The 18,403-nt window shown below is 36.7% G+C and overlaps 1 protein-coding gene across 2 annotated transcripts in view; it reads left to right on the top strand.

Moving 5' to 3' along the window:
- The first annotated feature begins 230 nt into the window (after positions 1-230).
- Positions 231-18,403, top strand: part of LOC145766461 (C-Maf-inducing protein-like) — a 40,573-nt gene continuing 22,400 nt past the window's right edge. For both annotated transcript variants that reach the window (XM_082578176.1, XM_082578177.1), the window contains exons 1-9: positions 231-413; positions 3,972-4,207; positions 5,663-5,791; positions 6,184-6,234; positions 7,853-7,927; positions 8,711-8,800; positions 10,103-10,147; positions 11,260-11,322; positions 18,242-18,322. In XM_082578176.1, coding sequence (XP_082434302.1) covers positions 305-413; positions 3,972-4,207; positions 5,663-5,791; positions 6,184-6,234; positions 7,853-7,927; positions 8,711-8,800; positions 10,103-10,147; positions 11,260-11,322; positions 18,242-18,322 — 879 coding nt within the window. In that variant the 5' untranslated portion in view covers positions 231-304. The remainder of the gene's footprint in view (positions 414-3,971; positions 4,208-5,662; positions 5,792-6,183; positions 6,235-7,852; positions 7,928-8,710; positions 8,801-10,102; positions 10,148-11,259; positions 11,323-18,241; positions 18,323-18,403) is intronic.

Below are 18,403 nucleotides of genomic sequence, written 5' to 3' on the forward strand. Positions count from 1 at the left end.
ATTACATAATTTAAGTTTTGTTAACAAGTTAACAAATGAGCATAATTTAGTTTGCCATACCCCATACCCTATATCTAAATGTAAAGTAGGTCAAATAGTTTCGTTCATGCATTTAACTTGTAGTTTTGAAACCAAATTTTGGAAAGCATTTACTTTTATCAACAGTAATTTTGCAGCTAATGCATGTTTAAAAAGTTATCCTTTTTGATTTTCTGTTTCTACAGCTGCATTTTAGTTAAGCTATACAATATATGTCTTGCAGAATATTGTTAGTTAATATAAGATAACCTATTTCCTATGCACAATGTCTGATAGTCGGACGAACAGTCTTGGAAAAAGTAAAAGTTTTAGAAGGAAGTTCTCTTGGAAAAGAGATAAACGAACATCACAAAGTGTAAAAGTCACATCCAAAGGTATGAGCACATATTATTATATTGTTTGTTTCTGCCCATTTGTCAAAACTTTTCATGTTGCATACGGTATGTGTTTTTAAAATCTGTTTAATATTTAGGCTGTAAGGTATATTTTGACTATGAAAATGACATTTGAGAAATTTGTGGAAGGTTGAAATAGTTTTTATTTAATTTTGTATTTAAGCTGACAAATCAACTTTCAATGGCACTTCAGTACTATAGTACTACTACACCTAAAAAGTAAATGTATATATAAATGATTAAATTTGTAGCCTATTTATTGGGCTATGGTAAGTTCCAATCGTATTCTGTATAATTCCATTGAGCAAAACTGCCATTTTTACATCATTTTGCGTCTAGTCATATATTAATGGCCTCAGTGATATTGGTTAAATGTCTAAAATTGAACCAAACTAAGATTGCTTTTCAAAAAGAAGTTTTGCAAACAAATTATTCAACCATTAAACTGGTTCATAATGTAAAGTAGCAACATTTTCCTGACTTTATAAACTTACAAATATGTTTCATAATGTATCGCTTCTATCCTTATGCACTGTTTTGGTGTCACTGCTTTAAAGTGATTTTTTTCACCCAATGCGCTGTGCTGTCCTATTACCAGATTTATAAGATTTTTTACTGGGAGATAAATTGTCGTTTGTTTTCCTTATTGCTCTCAATTGTGTCAGTTGTAATCACTTCATCAGATCATGATACTTGTGGACACTTTGAGGCCTTGAGGAAGCCCAAGTTTGAGGCAGAGCTTTAGTCTAATCAGCCATGTTAAACAATCAGGTCAAACGCAAGTCGCCATCACCGAAAATACACGTCGCAATCTCGCTATTCACCTGACGAAGAAATTCAATGAAATAAAGAAATAGTGTTGACGTAGCGAAAAAGCAGCACTGTTGCCTAGTCTATTTTAAATGCGAATCAAAATATATCTATCCTAATATAGCCCTGTCTGCACGATCATCTGCTATGTTTGAAATAAGAAGCTAAAAAACAAACAATAGTTTGCACAAACACAGTTTGAAATATCATTTAATTTCTACGTGGAAGTCTATTATTTTTGTTTTCTTGCAAACAAGTTTGTTTTGAACCCTCGTAATTCCTAAAGAATGATTAATAGCTGAACAATATGACGTAAAGCCACACGCTGTTGAGTTTCGTCACTTTCTGCGTGCTGAGCTTTTCGTGTGTTTTCGTTGCGTTTCTTGGGCACCACAAAGAACGAAGTTTGCCAAGAACATGAAATCGTTTAAATGGCTTTGATCGAATAAAAACTTTAACAATATTTGTCCTGCATAATTGTCATTGGAAATCCTTCCAGACAACAAAATTGTCTGCAGACATTGAGTTAAAGTAAAAGTGACGTATTTTGCTGTCTTGAGTTACCACGTACATGACGTCACGAAAACAAAATTCAGCTCAGTATTGTCACAAAACAGTGTTTTTATATTTCTATGCGATACGTGGTGATTGTGGTTGGAGTTCTAAGTGTTTGCGTTTCAATGTCATTATACAGCACTTGAGGTTTATAAGAAAGTTTTTAAGCAGCAATTATTACATTCTACTTTGGTGAAATAAATTTTCTGAATATTTTGTTGCAGTTGACACTGTTTACTCAACAACGTTAGTTTTTGTTGAAATTGCAACAACTTTTGGTCAAGTACAAAAGCGATTTTCTGTTGAAGTCATTAGATACAACTTGGTTTGGTAATTTGCAGTAGCATTTCGTTTTGATTTTATAACTCTCAGCAATGATATTCATCGGGTTTCGCCGGTCGAGCCATTTGTTAAATTTTCGGAATGCTTAATTGCGTATTTCTAAAATGTCAGACATCCTACGATATGTGTTTATGAATTACTTGACCAGCTTACATAAACAAATCGAATGTCAATCTGTTTTATTAGATAATTGCTTTTATTATTGGATAGAGAGGGCTACAAACAAGTTCCAATCTTGCTGGTTGTGTCTCTATGGAGCAATAAAACCAGTAATATGCAGATAATGGTGTGAAAAAGTTTATTGTGTGCGATTCGATGAAGTTTTGTCAACGGTAGTGTTAGTAGAGGCTGGTGACCAGAAGCTGAGTGACCAAAGGCTGGTTTTATTCACCGTCGAAAATCACAAACCGAGGGGTTTAATTTAACTGCAATATGCTATTTCGCCGTGTTGAATAGCTGGCGCAACTGCTCGCTGCATGTAAGAACCACCGATTCCGTTGCAAATCAGCGTCATAATATTGTACGTGACCTTGTGACAATTTTACTAAGTCTTTAAAAAAATTGGACTACCAACCGGATATGACGTCATACCCTGAAGCTATATTACAAGTGCAAACAGGTTGTTATCACAGCGAGCGTTTATGGAGCGTTGCTGGCACTTGCAACCAGCATAGGTCTTTAATAGTAATGAGCTCGCAAGGTTGTAAACACATTAGAAGCTGTTAAGTTTCATAATTCATCTTTTAGTGGTTACTTTAAGATAATTGAGCACGCATTTGCATTAATGTTTCAAAGCTTGGTGATGGTTTTAAAACCAAGCTTTCAGTTGGAAAACAATATGTGTTCTGTGAAGGGTGTGTACTTTGTGCTGCGAATTCTTTGGATCTTTTTAATTGAAGACTTTGTAAGCTTTCAGTATATATCATTTATTGTCCAGTAGTTCAGAATACGAGTGAGGATGTGTCAATCTATATCATACTGTAGGTTTTGTTATCAAATTGTTATATCACTTCGGACCAGTAAAACTGAAGATGGGATCTTTGGCCTTGAGCGATGATAGATAGTATCACCATAGATGTTTAGACCCAATCAAAAAATTAGTCCCTTTTGCATTGAGTCAGAGTTTGCAGACATTGCATCAATACTCTAAACTTGTGTAAAGAATTCATAAATCTGAGTCAGCCACCTTTAAAGATTGACGAAAAATCTGCCGTTAATTAGGTCTACTTAATATGTATTAACATACAAAACTATCATCTTTTCGCATAAGAAACTACTTATATATGTCATTAGCCTAGCCTACTACTGCAATTGGCATTCGACAATGGAAAACGAAATATTGGATGTGTGTGGTAAATAGATGATATTTTATTGATTTGGTTTTCATATACTTGCCACAAATCTCTGTGTGCAATTTTTGAATGGAAGGTCACTCATTTTATATTTGTTTGGATGATTTTTATATGTATTTTCTGATTCACTCTCTTTGTATCAGGTGTTTCAATGTATTGTGTCACTTGTGTGGTGCAACTTCATAAAAACTCAAGAAAAGTTTGTTTTTAGTGTTCTGTGGAGGATAACCATAATGTAAAGTTCTTTAATGTATTGTTTGTTAATCGTTATGATGTTACTTTACGTTAGTTTTAAGTACCGATTGTGGATTATCAAAAAAATTTGCCTGCACTTCACTTTTGCACAATGTTCTTGCCCAGACAGAAAAACCTGGTTTGCAATGTAAAAGTGACAGATTTTGCTGTCAGGGTGCAAGATCGTGTTCTTTCTCCTTTCTGACTGTGACAAAATTAATCGCGTCCTTTTCTTCTTTTGCAGGTGGAAACACTGATCAGAAGCCAAAAGTCACATCATCACACTCCCTAGTTAACGTATTCTCGAAACTAGAAACGAAATTTAATCTTGCAACAGATGGTATAGTAACAGTCCATCTGTTACCTAACGCACGCCCGGAGGAAAGCTTTTTCATCAAGTTTCGTTCTTATTCCAAATCAGCAAAGCTTTGGGAAGCTCATAACATTTCTTTGAATGACAATGATATCACACCGAAAAACGTAAGTTTTCAGGTTTACTATACAATCACATGATATGGCATAGTGCTAAAGCCATGGCTGGCTAAAACCCATGGATTTCCCTATGGCAAACTGTAACCCACGGATAGTATTTATTTTAATGAGGCCAAAGTTATTTGGATACTGTGTGTGTATTCACGGAGTCAGTTCAGCACGCCTTAACCCTAAGAAAGGCCGTAGACATTATATAACATTTTCAATATAACATTTGCCCTACCTGCCAAGCTCATACAACCTGCAGACTTTACTAGGAATAGCACCTAAATGAACGGGGGCCACAATGCTCCGCACCTAAAATATTCAGACGCCACAGTGTGCGCGCCTATTTGACCGGCGCCTAACTGTCTGCGCCTAAAAGACGTGGACCCTTCACGAGCTACGACATGAAATGTACCAGCTGCAGGAGCAACGGATACAATAGAAAAAAAGATTATTTGAAACACGCAACTAATTAATATTATAACAATTTGTTTTGTATTTGCTTGCTTAGTTTATATATGTGCTAATGTCATCAACAGAGTATGACCAAAAATTTCAGTAATTTCATCCATTGCTACTTCATTATTTCCTGAGAATTTTGTTCTAGCCCCCTTGTTAAGAGATCCCGGGTAGTTAACTTTGGTTTTTTAGAACAGATCTTTTCTATCTTTGCAGCCTTCCTTTACTCTTTACGCACTTCCTATGTCAAATTCACCTCCACCAATTATTTCAAACTAAATTTTGAGCATTTATAATATGTATAGTTCACTCTTCGTACTTTTGTCAATTTGCCCTGCTGATACACGGAATTTGTCGCCAAGAAGGTAAATTTAACTCCATTTGACACCCTGTGAGGTAAAAAATGCTTTTTCGTAAATAAAACCCTTTCGTTTCTATTTATAAAAACTTTGGGTTTGGGGAAACGTCTTTGTTTTCAACGAAACATTGTCGGCTGCAAAATCAAGTCGTGCGAGCTCTAGTATGACGCTTGGAAAGGCGCCACATTGACATCGGTTATGAGCACGACTTTATCTTTGACAGCACATTTAATGCCAAGCCTGAATTAGGTGGACAGTGACACAAAGATGGACTTTTTTGTCTTCTGTCCATTTAGTAGCTTACAAACCTTTATCTACCTGGCAAAGGCCTGGATACGACAACCGATGGACTCAGGGGTTATTACAAATAAATAATGCGGCTTCATTCATAAATCACCTAAAAGATAAATGCCCCATGAATTATTGCACCATGTGGAGTCCCTAAAGCAAGATATGTTTAATATTTTTTTATCCCAACTACGTGCATAAAGATTTTATTGATGCAAGAAAATAGATTTTCAACTATTTTCGATTATTCTTTTCAACGATAACTATTCTTTTTAACGGTTTTCAACTTGTCTCCAGTCTTGTATTTTCTTGAATTTTTCGTCAATAAATCTTCCGATTGGTTTTGTTTCAGCCAACAAGTCTCTTCGCACACCCCATCCCCTACAGCAGCATTGTTCAGCTCGCTCCTATAGACTGGAAAAGGGATTCTCTCGTGTACTGCGTGAAGGTGACTACGGCTTGTTTTTCGATGCTGATTCAGGTCAGTAAACTGATTGACGATACGTAGTACGTACTAGGTAGGCTATTTCTTTCGTGTGTTTGGGGCTTTGAGCACAGCAATCCCTCTGGGAATATTTAACTACTTAGCATTGCACTACTTGAGTACTGAAACCTCGTCTATATAAATCTTGTGCAATGTAATTGTGGAATACTATGCAAATTGTACGCTCACTGAGTCTGTTGGATATGAAAATGAATGACGAGCTTTACTGTATGAATTCTTAGAAGATTTCAAACAATCGGATTGTTCGTGTTATTGTTATGATCATTGGGTGGGTACATATCCTCATATTTTGAAGGTATTTGTCCGTGTTGTTTTTAAGTTAGTTTTTTGAAATATGACCGTAAATAAAACGACATGTGTAATTTCAGGCTAGCAACGCTCATCAACGGGACAGATGGCTGCATTCCATTCGATGGAAGGTGGGTTGTGTCGTCTAGTCAGCAAGCCTGTCTTTTTTGTATTGATTTAACATATTTTGCTTGTTTGAATGCGTGGCATGAAGCGTGGCAATTCTAGACTTCACATAATATGCATGGCTTGCATACTTTTGAATATGTCAAACACAAAGTATTGCGATTTGATCTATTCAAGCCAATATTTATCGGCTCTCAGAACTTATCCTGCATATCCTTAACTGATTCAATCATTGCTGCATTAGGTTGTTATTGACAGACTTTCTGGGACAATCTTTTTCACCATTTATCAATCTCAACCATTTACACACTCGTTTCTGTTTTAAGAAGCGATTCTTTTAAGCAGTTGGTCAAGATCTTCATTTGATTGAAGTAGCCTTAGTACATTGCTAAGAGTTTTATCAAAGAGTTTAATGTAGGAAACGTATTCGCTTGAGTTGTAGCGGTGGCCAATGGTTGTATTGTATCAACAAGCAAAATAATTAAAACGGAATGGATTCGTCCAGCTACGTACAACTTTGCTTTTTATAGACTAGAGCAGTGGTTCTTAACCTGGGCGCTGTTAACTTTTAGAGGGGCGGAAATATTCAGGGGGCGTTATAGGGGGCGCTACATTCAGAAGGTGTAACGATATTTTCCTCACTGCAAATTTGCTTTAGTAGTTCTGCTGGGGGTACGAGAATCCACCGAGGATGAGGAGCTATATACAGTATAGAGATTGTGTTTAACAAGGGAAGCAGTGATTCTCTCTCAGAGCATTCTATGTTGGCCTATACAGCACAATGCACAACACCATCCGACAAGCGTGGACGTCGGATGGTGTTGTGCATGGCCTTTGTTGTTGATAATGGGCATTGTTTCCCTTTCCTTGTAGTAAGTAAATGGCATTTTGTGGTCAGCTTTTGGCAGGGACAGCGGGCAGGCAGTGCAAGCAAACCATAAGGACTGGTCATAATAATAGTCAGTCAATAATGGTTATTAGTGTAACTCTTACTAACTACTAAAAAATCAGCAGAGATGTGCCTTAAGACTTTTAAGTTAAGAGCCTTAAGGCACATCTGTGCTGATTTTTTAGTATTAAAACTAACATCGGCTTAAACTAGTTTTTTCTTACTAACTAATAACTAATTACTACTGGCTGTAGGCTAGCCTTATAGTCTTGGAAGAAAATGTCATTAGTAGGCTACAGCCCTTATATTATGGTGGGCGCCAGACTATGGAAATCTCTGAAAAGGGGCGCTGGGGAAAAAAAGGTTAAGAACCACTGGACTAGAGTGTTCTTGAAGTAATTAAATTTAAACTTTTGTGTGAGTTATTTTGAATCACACACAAAGCGTATAATTTTGTGTGAATCAGAGAATTTAACAAGGTAAGTTTAAAAGCTCAAAACAAAATCTACTTCATGGTGAATATTTTTGAAAATATTTTTTACACACAAAAGTTTTTTCAGGCTCAACGATGAAAATATCAAGTTCGATTTGAAGCTCGATTTTCTTTTCTTTGTATCACATTTGTAGTATCTGTAATATACATAGTACTGTATGTTGTGAAACTGTCTTGGGGTTTATATATATTCTTTAAAACATGTTACTAGAAATGAACACACTCTTGTTGTGCATTGTAGAAAGAAGTCTACAAGTATCGACAAAATCTTGCTGCTAACGCAAATAATCCTGATGTCCTTCTTAAAGAATTCAAGGTAAGAACTCCATTACACACACCGTAGTAGCAAACACACGACTCTTTTATGCATTAAGTGATTTTTTTATTACATCCAAGACTTTGCATTGCCTAATTAAGAGCATACTTGTTCAAAGTGTGTTTTTAAAAGAGCGATACTATTTCATTTTTATACCAATTTGAAATCAAATGTAATATCTAACTTCAAGCCTTCCACGCATGATGGTTGTAACAGTTTAAATTGAGTAATTCCATTTTATTGATTGCATGATGAAGTCGACTTTGGCTATTATATGCGAGGCTGGAAATAGCCACATTTCTTGTTTAATTTTCCACCACTTACTCGACGTACGCCGTCAATTACTTAAATGATTCAATCATTTAATGATAATTCCTACCTAGCGTCTGTAACGGAGTAGAAACTTCGCCTGAGGAACTGTCTGGTGATTAGCTAAGCCCAGTAGTGTTTATTGCCGTGAAAGAATTTCATTGATCTTCAATTGTGGTTAAAAACAATCAGGATGATTGTAGATGAGTAGGCCTTGCCTCAATGGTAACATGACAACTTATCGTTCGACGATAGTGGTTATTATCATCAAATGATTTCGTGAACGTCCGAGTGTTTTCCTTTACTGCATATGTGTGTCCCTTTTACAGCCAGATAATTAGTTCTGTTTTACATTGATTCAACGTCTGCAGACGTTGGATCAATGTAAAACAGGACTGATTTGCTACACAGCCATTAAGTTCCCCTTGTCAAGGTGAATTGTCTTTGAGTAACTCCATCATGACGTGTTTGTAGGAGCTTTTCAAAGTCACATTGGAGAGCCCTTTAGACGTGGGAGACACCCACAAAGTGTTGTTGGACGTGGCTACTTCACTTCTAGTAAAGGTAAGTACTAAGTAGCCTACACATTAAAAAAGCTGGGTTTCATAACTACCATCTGTTATGAAGACACCTTAAATGTATGTCCGTAGTAAAGATACAGTAGTCAGGGTTGATCGGTTTAAACCGGGGCGGTTAAAACCGGTTAAAACCTGGTTTAAACCGAGCAGTTTTGACCACCTATTACTGGTCAAAACTGGTCAAAATCTCTTTGGTGTATGAATCAAGTTGCTTTTCAATTGAATTAAAAATATTACCCTCCATGTTTAGTAATGATGTTCAACTATATTTTGTTTTGATCAACAATAACCTAAATGCTGGATTTGGAACAAAAAATATTCAATTTCTCTGTTTATTTTTGATATTTCAATCAGTTGGTTATTTTAATTGAGAAAATTCAAATTCTAAAAATACGTTTCTGATGAACCAAAGAATGCTTGGTAGAACGATGAACCATTTGCACAGCCAACTGAAGTACAAGAATTTATTCCAACAATTTTTTTATGAAAAACATTTGCCATCAATTTTGCCATAAAATTTGCACAACATTTGCCCTCCCGTTGCGTACCGACGTAGCACGACATGTAATTAAGGTAGTAGTCTTAACGCTGTTTGATGTCTTGCTTTTGGCGGCGCTGAAAGCCTGAAACAAGAGAAAAATCCAAGATAGATATATTATCTTTCGTACGAATTTTACAGGCAGCCATCTGTGGCTGCCTGACAGGTCGGTATTGGCGGCCATTAATGAAAGTTCAGGCGGCCATGGCCGCCAGCTATTTCGAGGCCTGCATATCAGAATGGTCACAACTCACAACTGCTTTTATATTTCCTAAATATCCCATAGCCCAGGTAGCCGACCATTCACTACATAAAATATATTTCTGGGTTTTGACAGGTTTAAACCTAGTTTTTACCGGTTAAAACCAGGTTTAAACCGCTTAGTGGTCAAAACCAGTTTTGACCACTTAGAGATCAACCCTGACAGTAGTTGTCATGCAGAAAAATGTGGTTTGTGAAACTAAACGTGAACTAAAGTATTATGAAACAACGGTTCATTATCCCGCGGTTGCAAGTTCAAACGAGAAAGTTTTTAGTTCAAAGTAATCCGAGTCGTCTTATGTCGTGAAACAAAGTTTTTATTTTTTGTCTCTTTGGAGTGAAACAGCCACCAGTCAATCTTGGTATTCGCTACTTGGCATACATCTGGTGTTAGGCCATAAAAAGGCCGAAGTGTGACATACGAACCTAATGGTCCACTTTTCAAACTGCTTTTTGCTTTCCCTTTGACAATAGTATGTATTTTTTCAGAAAGCGGACAATATGAATCACACAACTCACGAAGCCCTCATTCAAGTGAGTGGATGCTGCAATTATTTTTAGAAAATTTTGCCCTTTTTGCATTAATCCAACGTCTGCAAGTGTTGAATTAATGTAAAAAAGGCGGATTTTGCTTGCAGGGTAGCTTAACACCAGAAAAAAAAAGCAAAGTGTGCACCACTAAAAGTCACATTTTGCAGAGCGTCCAGAAGTTTTCAATTGCACAACACGCCTTACTAAACTCAATTCGCTCTCACGTAGAAGAGTATCATCCAATCTCGCGGTTATTAACTTTGAAAATCCGTGCTTGCAAGCTGATGATGTTGCTAATGATTAAAGAACCTCAAGGGAAATGTCGTAATATAGCAACGCACTCAATTTGGCGACATTATCAAATTGATCCGCTCATCTTCTACAACTCAGCGAGTTTAAAAACATTCCTGAATGGTAGTGATTGCACATGGAGTTTATCGCGCATGTGTCTGCAGTAGATAGTCTTTGATGAGGTTATGGCCGTTGTCAGCAAGCTTAAGCCAGTATGCATTTACTCTTTACTGAATTTCTACTTACAATTTATGTAAGCTCCAATAATAGTTTATTCAGAGGTTATTTCTCAACAGATAATTTTAGCTATAAAAAAACTGCGCATTGAAACGATGTTCTTCTTTCGACGATCATGTCTTTTATCCGTGCAGAGCTTTGTACCGCATCCTTTAGAGAAACAGGCGTTTGGTCGGAATTGCTCAACTTGGCTTTGCAAAACTTGCGCAGACAACGTTGATGTCTTCTCAAGCAAATGCTTCAATTCACACCTGTTAAACCTTTCTTGTCTCACAACAGTAATAAACGTCATTTACTAACTGCGTTGGTCATGAAAGTGTCAGTTCCGTTCCTTTTTTTAAATGTTTCAACCTGACCCACCGATGCGGTTTAGGTGAACCTTCACCACTGAGCACCAACTCTTGGAATTCCCCAAACAACAAATCTGTCGTTTTTTACATTATACAATGTAAAAAAAAACGACAGATTTGTTGCTTGGGTCCTGACCATGTACAGAAGCCAGATTGAACATACACGTAACAAAGGGAAGTGTTTAAAATCGTTTTACTCATGTTGCTACGTGTCGCAAATCAATCGTTATTTTCCAGACACTTTCGCCACTGCTGCAAAAGAACAAGCCTTCACCTGAGATATGCAACTTTTTCACAACTGTAAGTCAACCAGTGTTTTCATGGTTTTCTATTAAAAGCATCACAGCATGTCACACACGTTCTCGAGTGGTTTAAATAGATTTAATGACCAGTGTGTGGATTTTAAAAGATTTCTACGCTGATGAGATTGGCTTTCATTCAAAAAATATTAAAATATCCTTAGCTAAACAAAGGCTTACTGTTTCTCTTTGACGAGAAATCGGATGTTGTGCACATGCTATGCGCTTGTCATCGCTTTGTGATATCTTCTCCCACATGCCTTGAAAAAGTGACTTAAAAGACGAACTGCAAATCGAAACTCTTATTAAGTTTTTTGCCATTGTATAAGCGTGGTGACTTCAGCATGCATATCTGTCTGTGCGGAAATTCTTTTTGTTGTTGTTATAGAAGTCAGTAAAATTTTCCTGGTTCATGCCCTGTGCCCGTTTGTTTTGCTGTTCCGGCATCTTGTTTTGAATTCCCCCTTTTCTGGAAATCAAAATTTGTCAGGAATATCTATAACTTGTAAGTCTTGGAACTATATCCCACAAAATGATTCACAAAAAGCCACGGATGCAGTGTATTGTCCAAGCAAAATAATTCTCAAATTCTTACAGACAGGATGTTGTCATTTACTAAAAAGAAACAACACTTCCTATTGGTGATTCATTGTAGGCTGCAACTCCGACAACACCTATCGCATTTTGTTTATATTTTTTTGCATTTTTCTGATGACCACAGACTTAGCTATCACAAGATGTTGAAAATGATAACCAAATACTGATTGTTATTGTTTGAACTTTTGATATACAGCTTGTGAAACTTAGACTCGTGCATGCTAACAACTGGATGGAAACCATCAAACTTTTGGCAAGATCTGATTGTCCATTATTGCATTGTATTGCCTTCTTCCTCTCACCCCCTCCCCGTGTTTCGCATGATTTAATTTTTTCTGCAGTCTAAGCGGATCGCAGGAAATAAGGTTAGCACAGTTAGCACACCTTTGTCTCCAAAAGCTGACAAATGCAGCGATGTCTACTGACGTTGAACCAATAAGGTTTAATTTGCTGGCTGGGTGATAATGACACTGCCAGACAGAAAATCAACCGTTTTGTACATTGATTCAACTTCATCATGTATGTAAAAAAACGGTTGATTTTCTGTCTGGGATGTCCATATTCAAGCATCTTCATGACGTCTCACAAATTGTGCTGGCGGCAAAAATTCGCCTTTCAGGCTTATGACGTTTTCTAACTTATGGTAAGCTGCGGCAAAATTACGCCATTTTATCATCTTTTTGATGTCACAAAGCATAAACCATTGTCTGTCAAAAGTAACCGTGATATTGGAATGACGAGCCATATGATCAAACTTAACAATGACTGGAGATTAGCTCAGTGGCCTGCAGTTACTGACCAGCCAGCACATCAGTTCTTTTTGCATTGGTTCAATGTCTACAGAGGTTGAATCGATGTAAAAGACTTTTCAGGTTGTACGAAAAATCAGTGCTCCTACATCTTGGGTGATGAGACCAAAAACTAGCTGCTTTTTTGATATCTTTTGTGTGAGACTCCAACACAGACGATCTCCAGAGTAAAATCCGTCATTTTTGCATTGATTCAACGTCTAAATGACGAGTTTTACTGTCTGAGGGGTACCCTCACTTATCGAGTTAGTTTACATTTTTATGCGTTTGTAATTGTTCAATCTGCGTTGAAATATTAATTTTAAGATTACGATATGATTATACACTGTTCGGTTAAAAATAGTGTTGAATCAAAGGAAGCTTTATTACTGATCAGGTTGTCATGGCAATCGATGTGCGTCATCATCCTAATAAGCAATAATAGGTCTTTTGCGTCATCAGGATTTCTCTATTAAGTATTAAGGCAGAAGCAAGCAGTCGCCATGTTTGGTATTTGTTATAAATATATCTCGTTAACAAGATGATATTCACATGCTGATGAGTAATAAACTTGCTCAAAACCCTGGGAATGCATTGTGGATATACAGTATACTGCAACAGAGACAATCTGTTTTTTCTTTTCATCATGAATTGATTACTTTTCTAGCCCACTAATGTTGCTTTTACTCAGTATCTGCAAGATAGCAAATCAATGAAAAAAAAACACTTGTTTTTGGCTTGGTGAAAAAATAAAAAAAAGCGTTCAAACAAGCGAAGCCGTTGTTTTTATTACGATCAACGTTTTTTAACTGCAAATGTTGTGCCTTTTCTTTTTTGATGATTTTCGTGCTGTTTATCACATGGTTGCATTGGACGAAAAGTTATAATTGGTTAATTCAAGTAACGCTTTGTGACTGTCTGCCATTTCTGTCGTATTTATAGGATTGTCGATTTTTAGAACAGCGGATGAGAGCGGTTGTGTAACAACATTACCTCGCACCAGTGGCGTAGCCAAGGGGGGGGGGTTTGGGGGTTACAACCCCCCCCCTTTGGCACGCGTGTGACGTCACGATATTGAGAATGATGCTTTCAGTCTAAAAAAATTGCTTAGTTTTAAACAAAATTGCATTAAAAGAGCAAGTTTTGCCAATACCAAACATCTTAGCCAGGAATTAGCAACAAGAAAACATAGAAACTTAGCTTTATTTCCGAAAAATGCCGAAGAAAACATGATCTTATCCTTTTGCTATGCCACCAGACACCACCATTTTACAGGAATATTCGTAACTACATTTTTGTTGAAAATGCTCTCAGAATGCACCAAATTCAAAGTAATTTTTCAAAATTTTCTGGGGGAGGCCCCCCAGACCCCCCGCCGTTGGGTCGTCAAAACCCCCTCTTTCAAAATTCCTGGCTACGCTACTGCCTCGCACGATAATTTTGGTCAAAAAACACCAAATTTATTTTTATTTGGACCATTTTCTATGGCTAAAATTGCAAAACGTAATAACACGCTTGGATACTTTTAGCCTAATGGTGAATTTTCTAGCTTGGTTGTTGGATTTAGGACTGCAGCATCATCAGTGCTTCAGTCCTAAATCGCATTGAAAATGAAAACAGCTTAGTTTTCGAAACGTTTGCTGAACATGAGAACATGAGTTTAGTATCTTCATTTTGGGGTTTGAGCACTTTATTTATTGATTACATTGACTAGGCGTTCCAACTATTTTGCTTCTGCTTAGTTTTGTTACAAACTTTGCTTTTTGCGTTATGTGTGACTCACGTTTTAATGTAAACAAAGTAACAAACAGTTTGTCCATAAAGCACTAATGTGAAGAAATGTTGTACTCTCAATAAAGCATGTTCAGTGTTTCAGAAATACCACATAGGATGTTTGAATATATTTTTCCATTGAAATGTAGCGTTACGTCCAATCTTATTGATTGAAAAGTTGCGTGGTCGAGTGGTGAGAGCATTCGACTGGCGCTCAAAAGGTCGAGGGTTCTACACGAATAGAAAGCAGTTGTCTTTATCTTGGCACGATACTCCATGAGATATTGCTGGTAGACACGAATATTAGCCTCCTTGCCTTCCTACTAACTAAAATCCAAATCGGAATCACTAGCCATAAGCCTGGAGCCACAGAATTACATGAAATTTGACTTAAAATCTTTAAAAATGTACAGGATATTAGGAAAGAGAACACATCTTGTACAACTTGGAAACTACAATTGTGTGTCCGATTCTAAGGTGTTCAAGCATAAGTACTTCAAAGCTAGGATTGGACTTGCTAGGCATTTAAGATTTCGCCTTCATCGTTTATACGTAGACTATCATTGTCGAGGACAAGAGATAGCCACTACTCAAGCACACCATTCACCAATCACCACATATATTGATGGCGCCACGTTTTCCTGAAGGTTTATCCTTAGTTAATCTGGTAGCCCTGAAAGAATGGTTGTTGTTCGTATATAGATTGTATACTGTATGCTATCTCTTCACAAAAGCTTTCTTTGAAAGCCAAAGTTTCACAGTGCTGACGTAGTTCCTGCCAACAACGTTGCCAGGATTGTCTGACAGCAACGTGGTTCTTGCCAGCTTCCGCTTGCGATGCTAAGGTCGGTGCAGCCCAGACAGCAAAATCCGTCATTTTTACATTAATTTAACGTCTGCAGACATCTGCAGAGACGAAGTTGGGAGAAACAAATACTGCAGGAAAACCTTGATTCTATTTGAATAAGGCGTGCTAACAGTGCGACAGAAAGCCATACAAACATCGTTAGCAAATTTTATCTCCAGCCACTGCCAGGAAGCCAGTCTTGTTTTACATTTATTAAATGTCTGCAGACGTTAAATCAATGTAAACAAGTACTGATTTGCTAGCTGGGTATCTACCTTTGTATCCTAGCGTTTAAAAAAACTCCAAACTGGAGAACTTCCTAATATTCTAATTTCAAGAATAGAAAGGAACGTTTACCGAAACGACTAGTTTGACTTTCATTACCTCTGATCTTCAATACCACTACCTCTACCTCTGTCTTCAATACATCTTCTAATGTGCAATGTGCATATCACATCTTCAATAGTTAAATTACAAATGAGTATTGTTTTTTTTTTCGAAAACAAAATTTTAGGGCAGAAAAAGCAAACATGTATGTATATTTTTTCAAAATCAACCCGTTTACATTTAATGAACATCTGCATAAAAAGTTGAATCAAGGAATAAAGGGCTTGTTGCATTTACAAGAAACACCACATATTCATCGTTTGTGAGCTTGTGATCTTTTGAAACTGAAAGTCTACCCTTTCACCATGTCATGTTAGCAATGGTATAGCAATACACAGCAGAGTATTCTGTTTATAAGAAATAGTGAAATACATCCGTTTTGTCAAGATGGCTGCTTACAGCCCTGTGACACAAGTACACAGACTCCATCTGAGATCCATTAATTAATTATTCTCGCCCACGCTTGTGACGACAACTAAAATACTACGCTACGTTTCTGTAATCTAGAACGGTTTGACTTTTCCGTTTTTTTTTTTTTTTTTACTAAAGAAAGTCTCACAGTGGCAATCGCTCATTTTTTTTAAAAGTCCAATAATATTATCAGAATGCCAGTCTTACTTCTATGGGACGGGTATAAAAAGTACTTCCACACGTACAGTAGTAGGCTAACAATTAGACGGCATCCATGTTGATTTGAAATCTGACATCCCAGGTTTTTTGTTTGTTTCCACGTTTCCTGGTAAAAAAAGTCTAATAAAAGTTATAGTGTGATTTTTCACCAAGCCAGCAAAATGCTTTCTTTTCACATTGCTTTCACATTAGACGAAGTCGACGATGAAATGATGTAAAATGGGAAGTTTTACTTGCAGGACAAACAAACCCTAACTTTTTTATTACAGTCAGCAAAATTCGTCATTTTAACATCAATTTTCAGACGTTAATTCAATGTGAAAATGATGGATTTCGTTGGTTGGGATGTTGATCAAACATGACGTTTCCGTCACGTGCTGGTTGTATTTTGCACTTGCCAGCTTTACCACCGAAGCAGAACTTCCTTTTCACTGCACGATTTTGTGTTTCTTGCTTGGAGCTAAATTCTCCTAACCTTCACGTTAATCAACTCGCTTCTTGTATTATTTTGTTGCTTCAAATGTTCAGATGCACTTTGATTGGTCATTTTGAGTGGGCATGTCATATCTTCTGCGACACGTGCCCGAGACCATTTGTTTCCGATACATATAGGTTATGTTAGTTTCTTTTGGTTATATTAAACATTTTTGTGATTGTACAATCGAAAAAAAAACATTTTCTGCAGTTTTGTTGTGATCAGTTCAAGTTTTAGGTTGAAAGGTGTTTGCGACTCTGCGCACTTGTGTGTATAAGGGTGTAATTAAATTTGTTTATGGGTTGGTAGTTGACTAGATTACCGCTTTTGGTTTTCCGTCAGCATCCCGATAGCATCATGATATCGCCCATTAATTATTATGCAACGTATTGGTTTGAGTCAACAATTCCATTCACTTTTGATGTGGTGTTATTGATGCAATAATTTTGACTCGACCTTTCTTATTCGACTAATTTTTTGTATCGTTTGCAACATCGCAATGCATCGGATTCTTTTTATTGTGATGCTAATCTTTATCGAAACAAACAGTTGCGCCCAGTGAGTAAAATCTGTTATTTTTACATTGATACAACGTCTGCAGACGTTGAATCAATGGGAAAATGACAGACTTTGTTGGCTGGGCGATAATTTGTATTATGACGTGATAACTCCATCATATAAACAACAAAAGCCATTCAAATACAGTTTGTGCCAATAAACCTCTTCAATTTTTCATGTTGGCTTTCAGATAATGCGAAATGGCTTTCAGATAATGCGAAATGGCTTTCAGATAATGCGAAATGAATTTTTCCACTTCAGATAACTATGACTTGATCTGACCAGTTTTGTTAGAAAATATGATACTTTAATAAAAAAAAACGCAAAAAAAAAGATTAATTCATCCAAAGTTCTGGCGTCCATTATACAATTAACCAATACATGCTGGCAGCAATACAGAAATTCAGTAATATAATTGTATGCGATTATACGTCATAAGTTGATTTTTCGCAAACTGTGACATTCGAAAAGACATTCACGCCGTTCGAGATGACGCATTCGTGTCTAACTGGACCGCATCATATCAATCTTGCGATGTGTCACTTTCCGAATGCTGTGTGTTGCAACTTTTTAGTTTCACAACCGAAAGATATGCTATGGAGATATTTTATCTTACCCCATCATGACCTTTCTTGTACTTTTATGGCCCTTGTGTCGTATGGGACGTTTTTATCATTGAAAAATCTTTAAACTTTGTATTGTTTTTTTTTTATATGTATTCATTAGTAGGATTTTCTTATGGCTTTATTGCAACAAATACTTTAGTCGGTGTTTAATGACACAGCAGTAGTATTTTGAAATATTTATTATTTTTTAATGTTTTGGTTTTGTGGAGCCTCATATTAAATTAATCTTTTTTTTTCAGCACTGCCGTCAATGCCCAAGGTCTATTTTGGTTGTAGATGTGTTTACACCTGTGGTCCAGCAAATCTTGAAGAACGTAGGGGTGAGATTTAAAGTCTATCGTTTTGCAAAGTTATTGTATGGATGGTTTGAAGCAGGGGTGTCTAAACCTTTTTTTCCCAGG

The sequence above is a fragment of the Aplidium turbinatum genome, chromosome 3 (genome assembly GCF_918807975.1).
Source record: "Aplidium turbinatum chromosome 3, kaAplTurb1.1, whole genome shotgun sequence".
Taxonomy (NCBI): domain Eukaryota; kingdom Metazoa; phylum Chordata; class Ascidiacea; order Aplousobranchia; family Polyclinidae; genus Aplidium; species Aplidium turbinatum.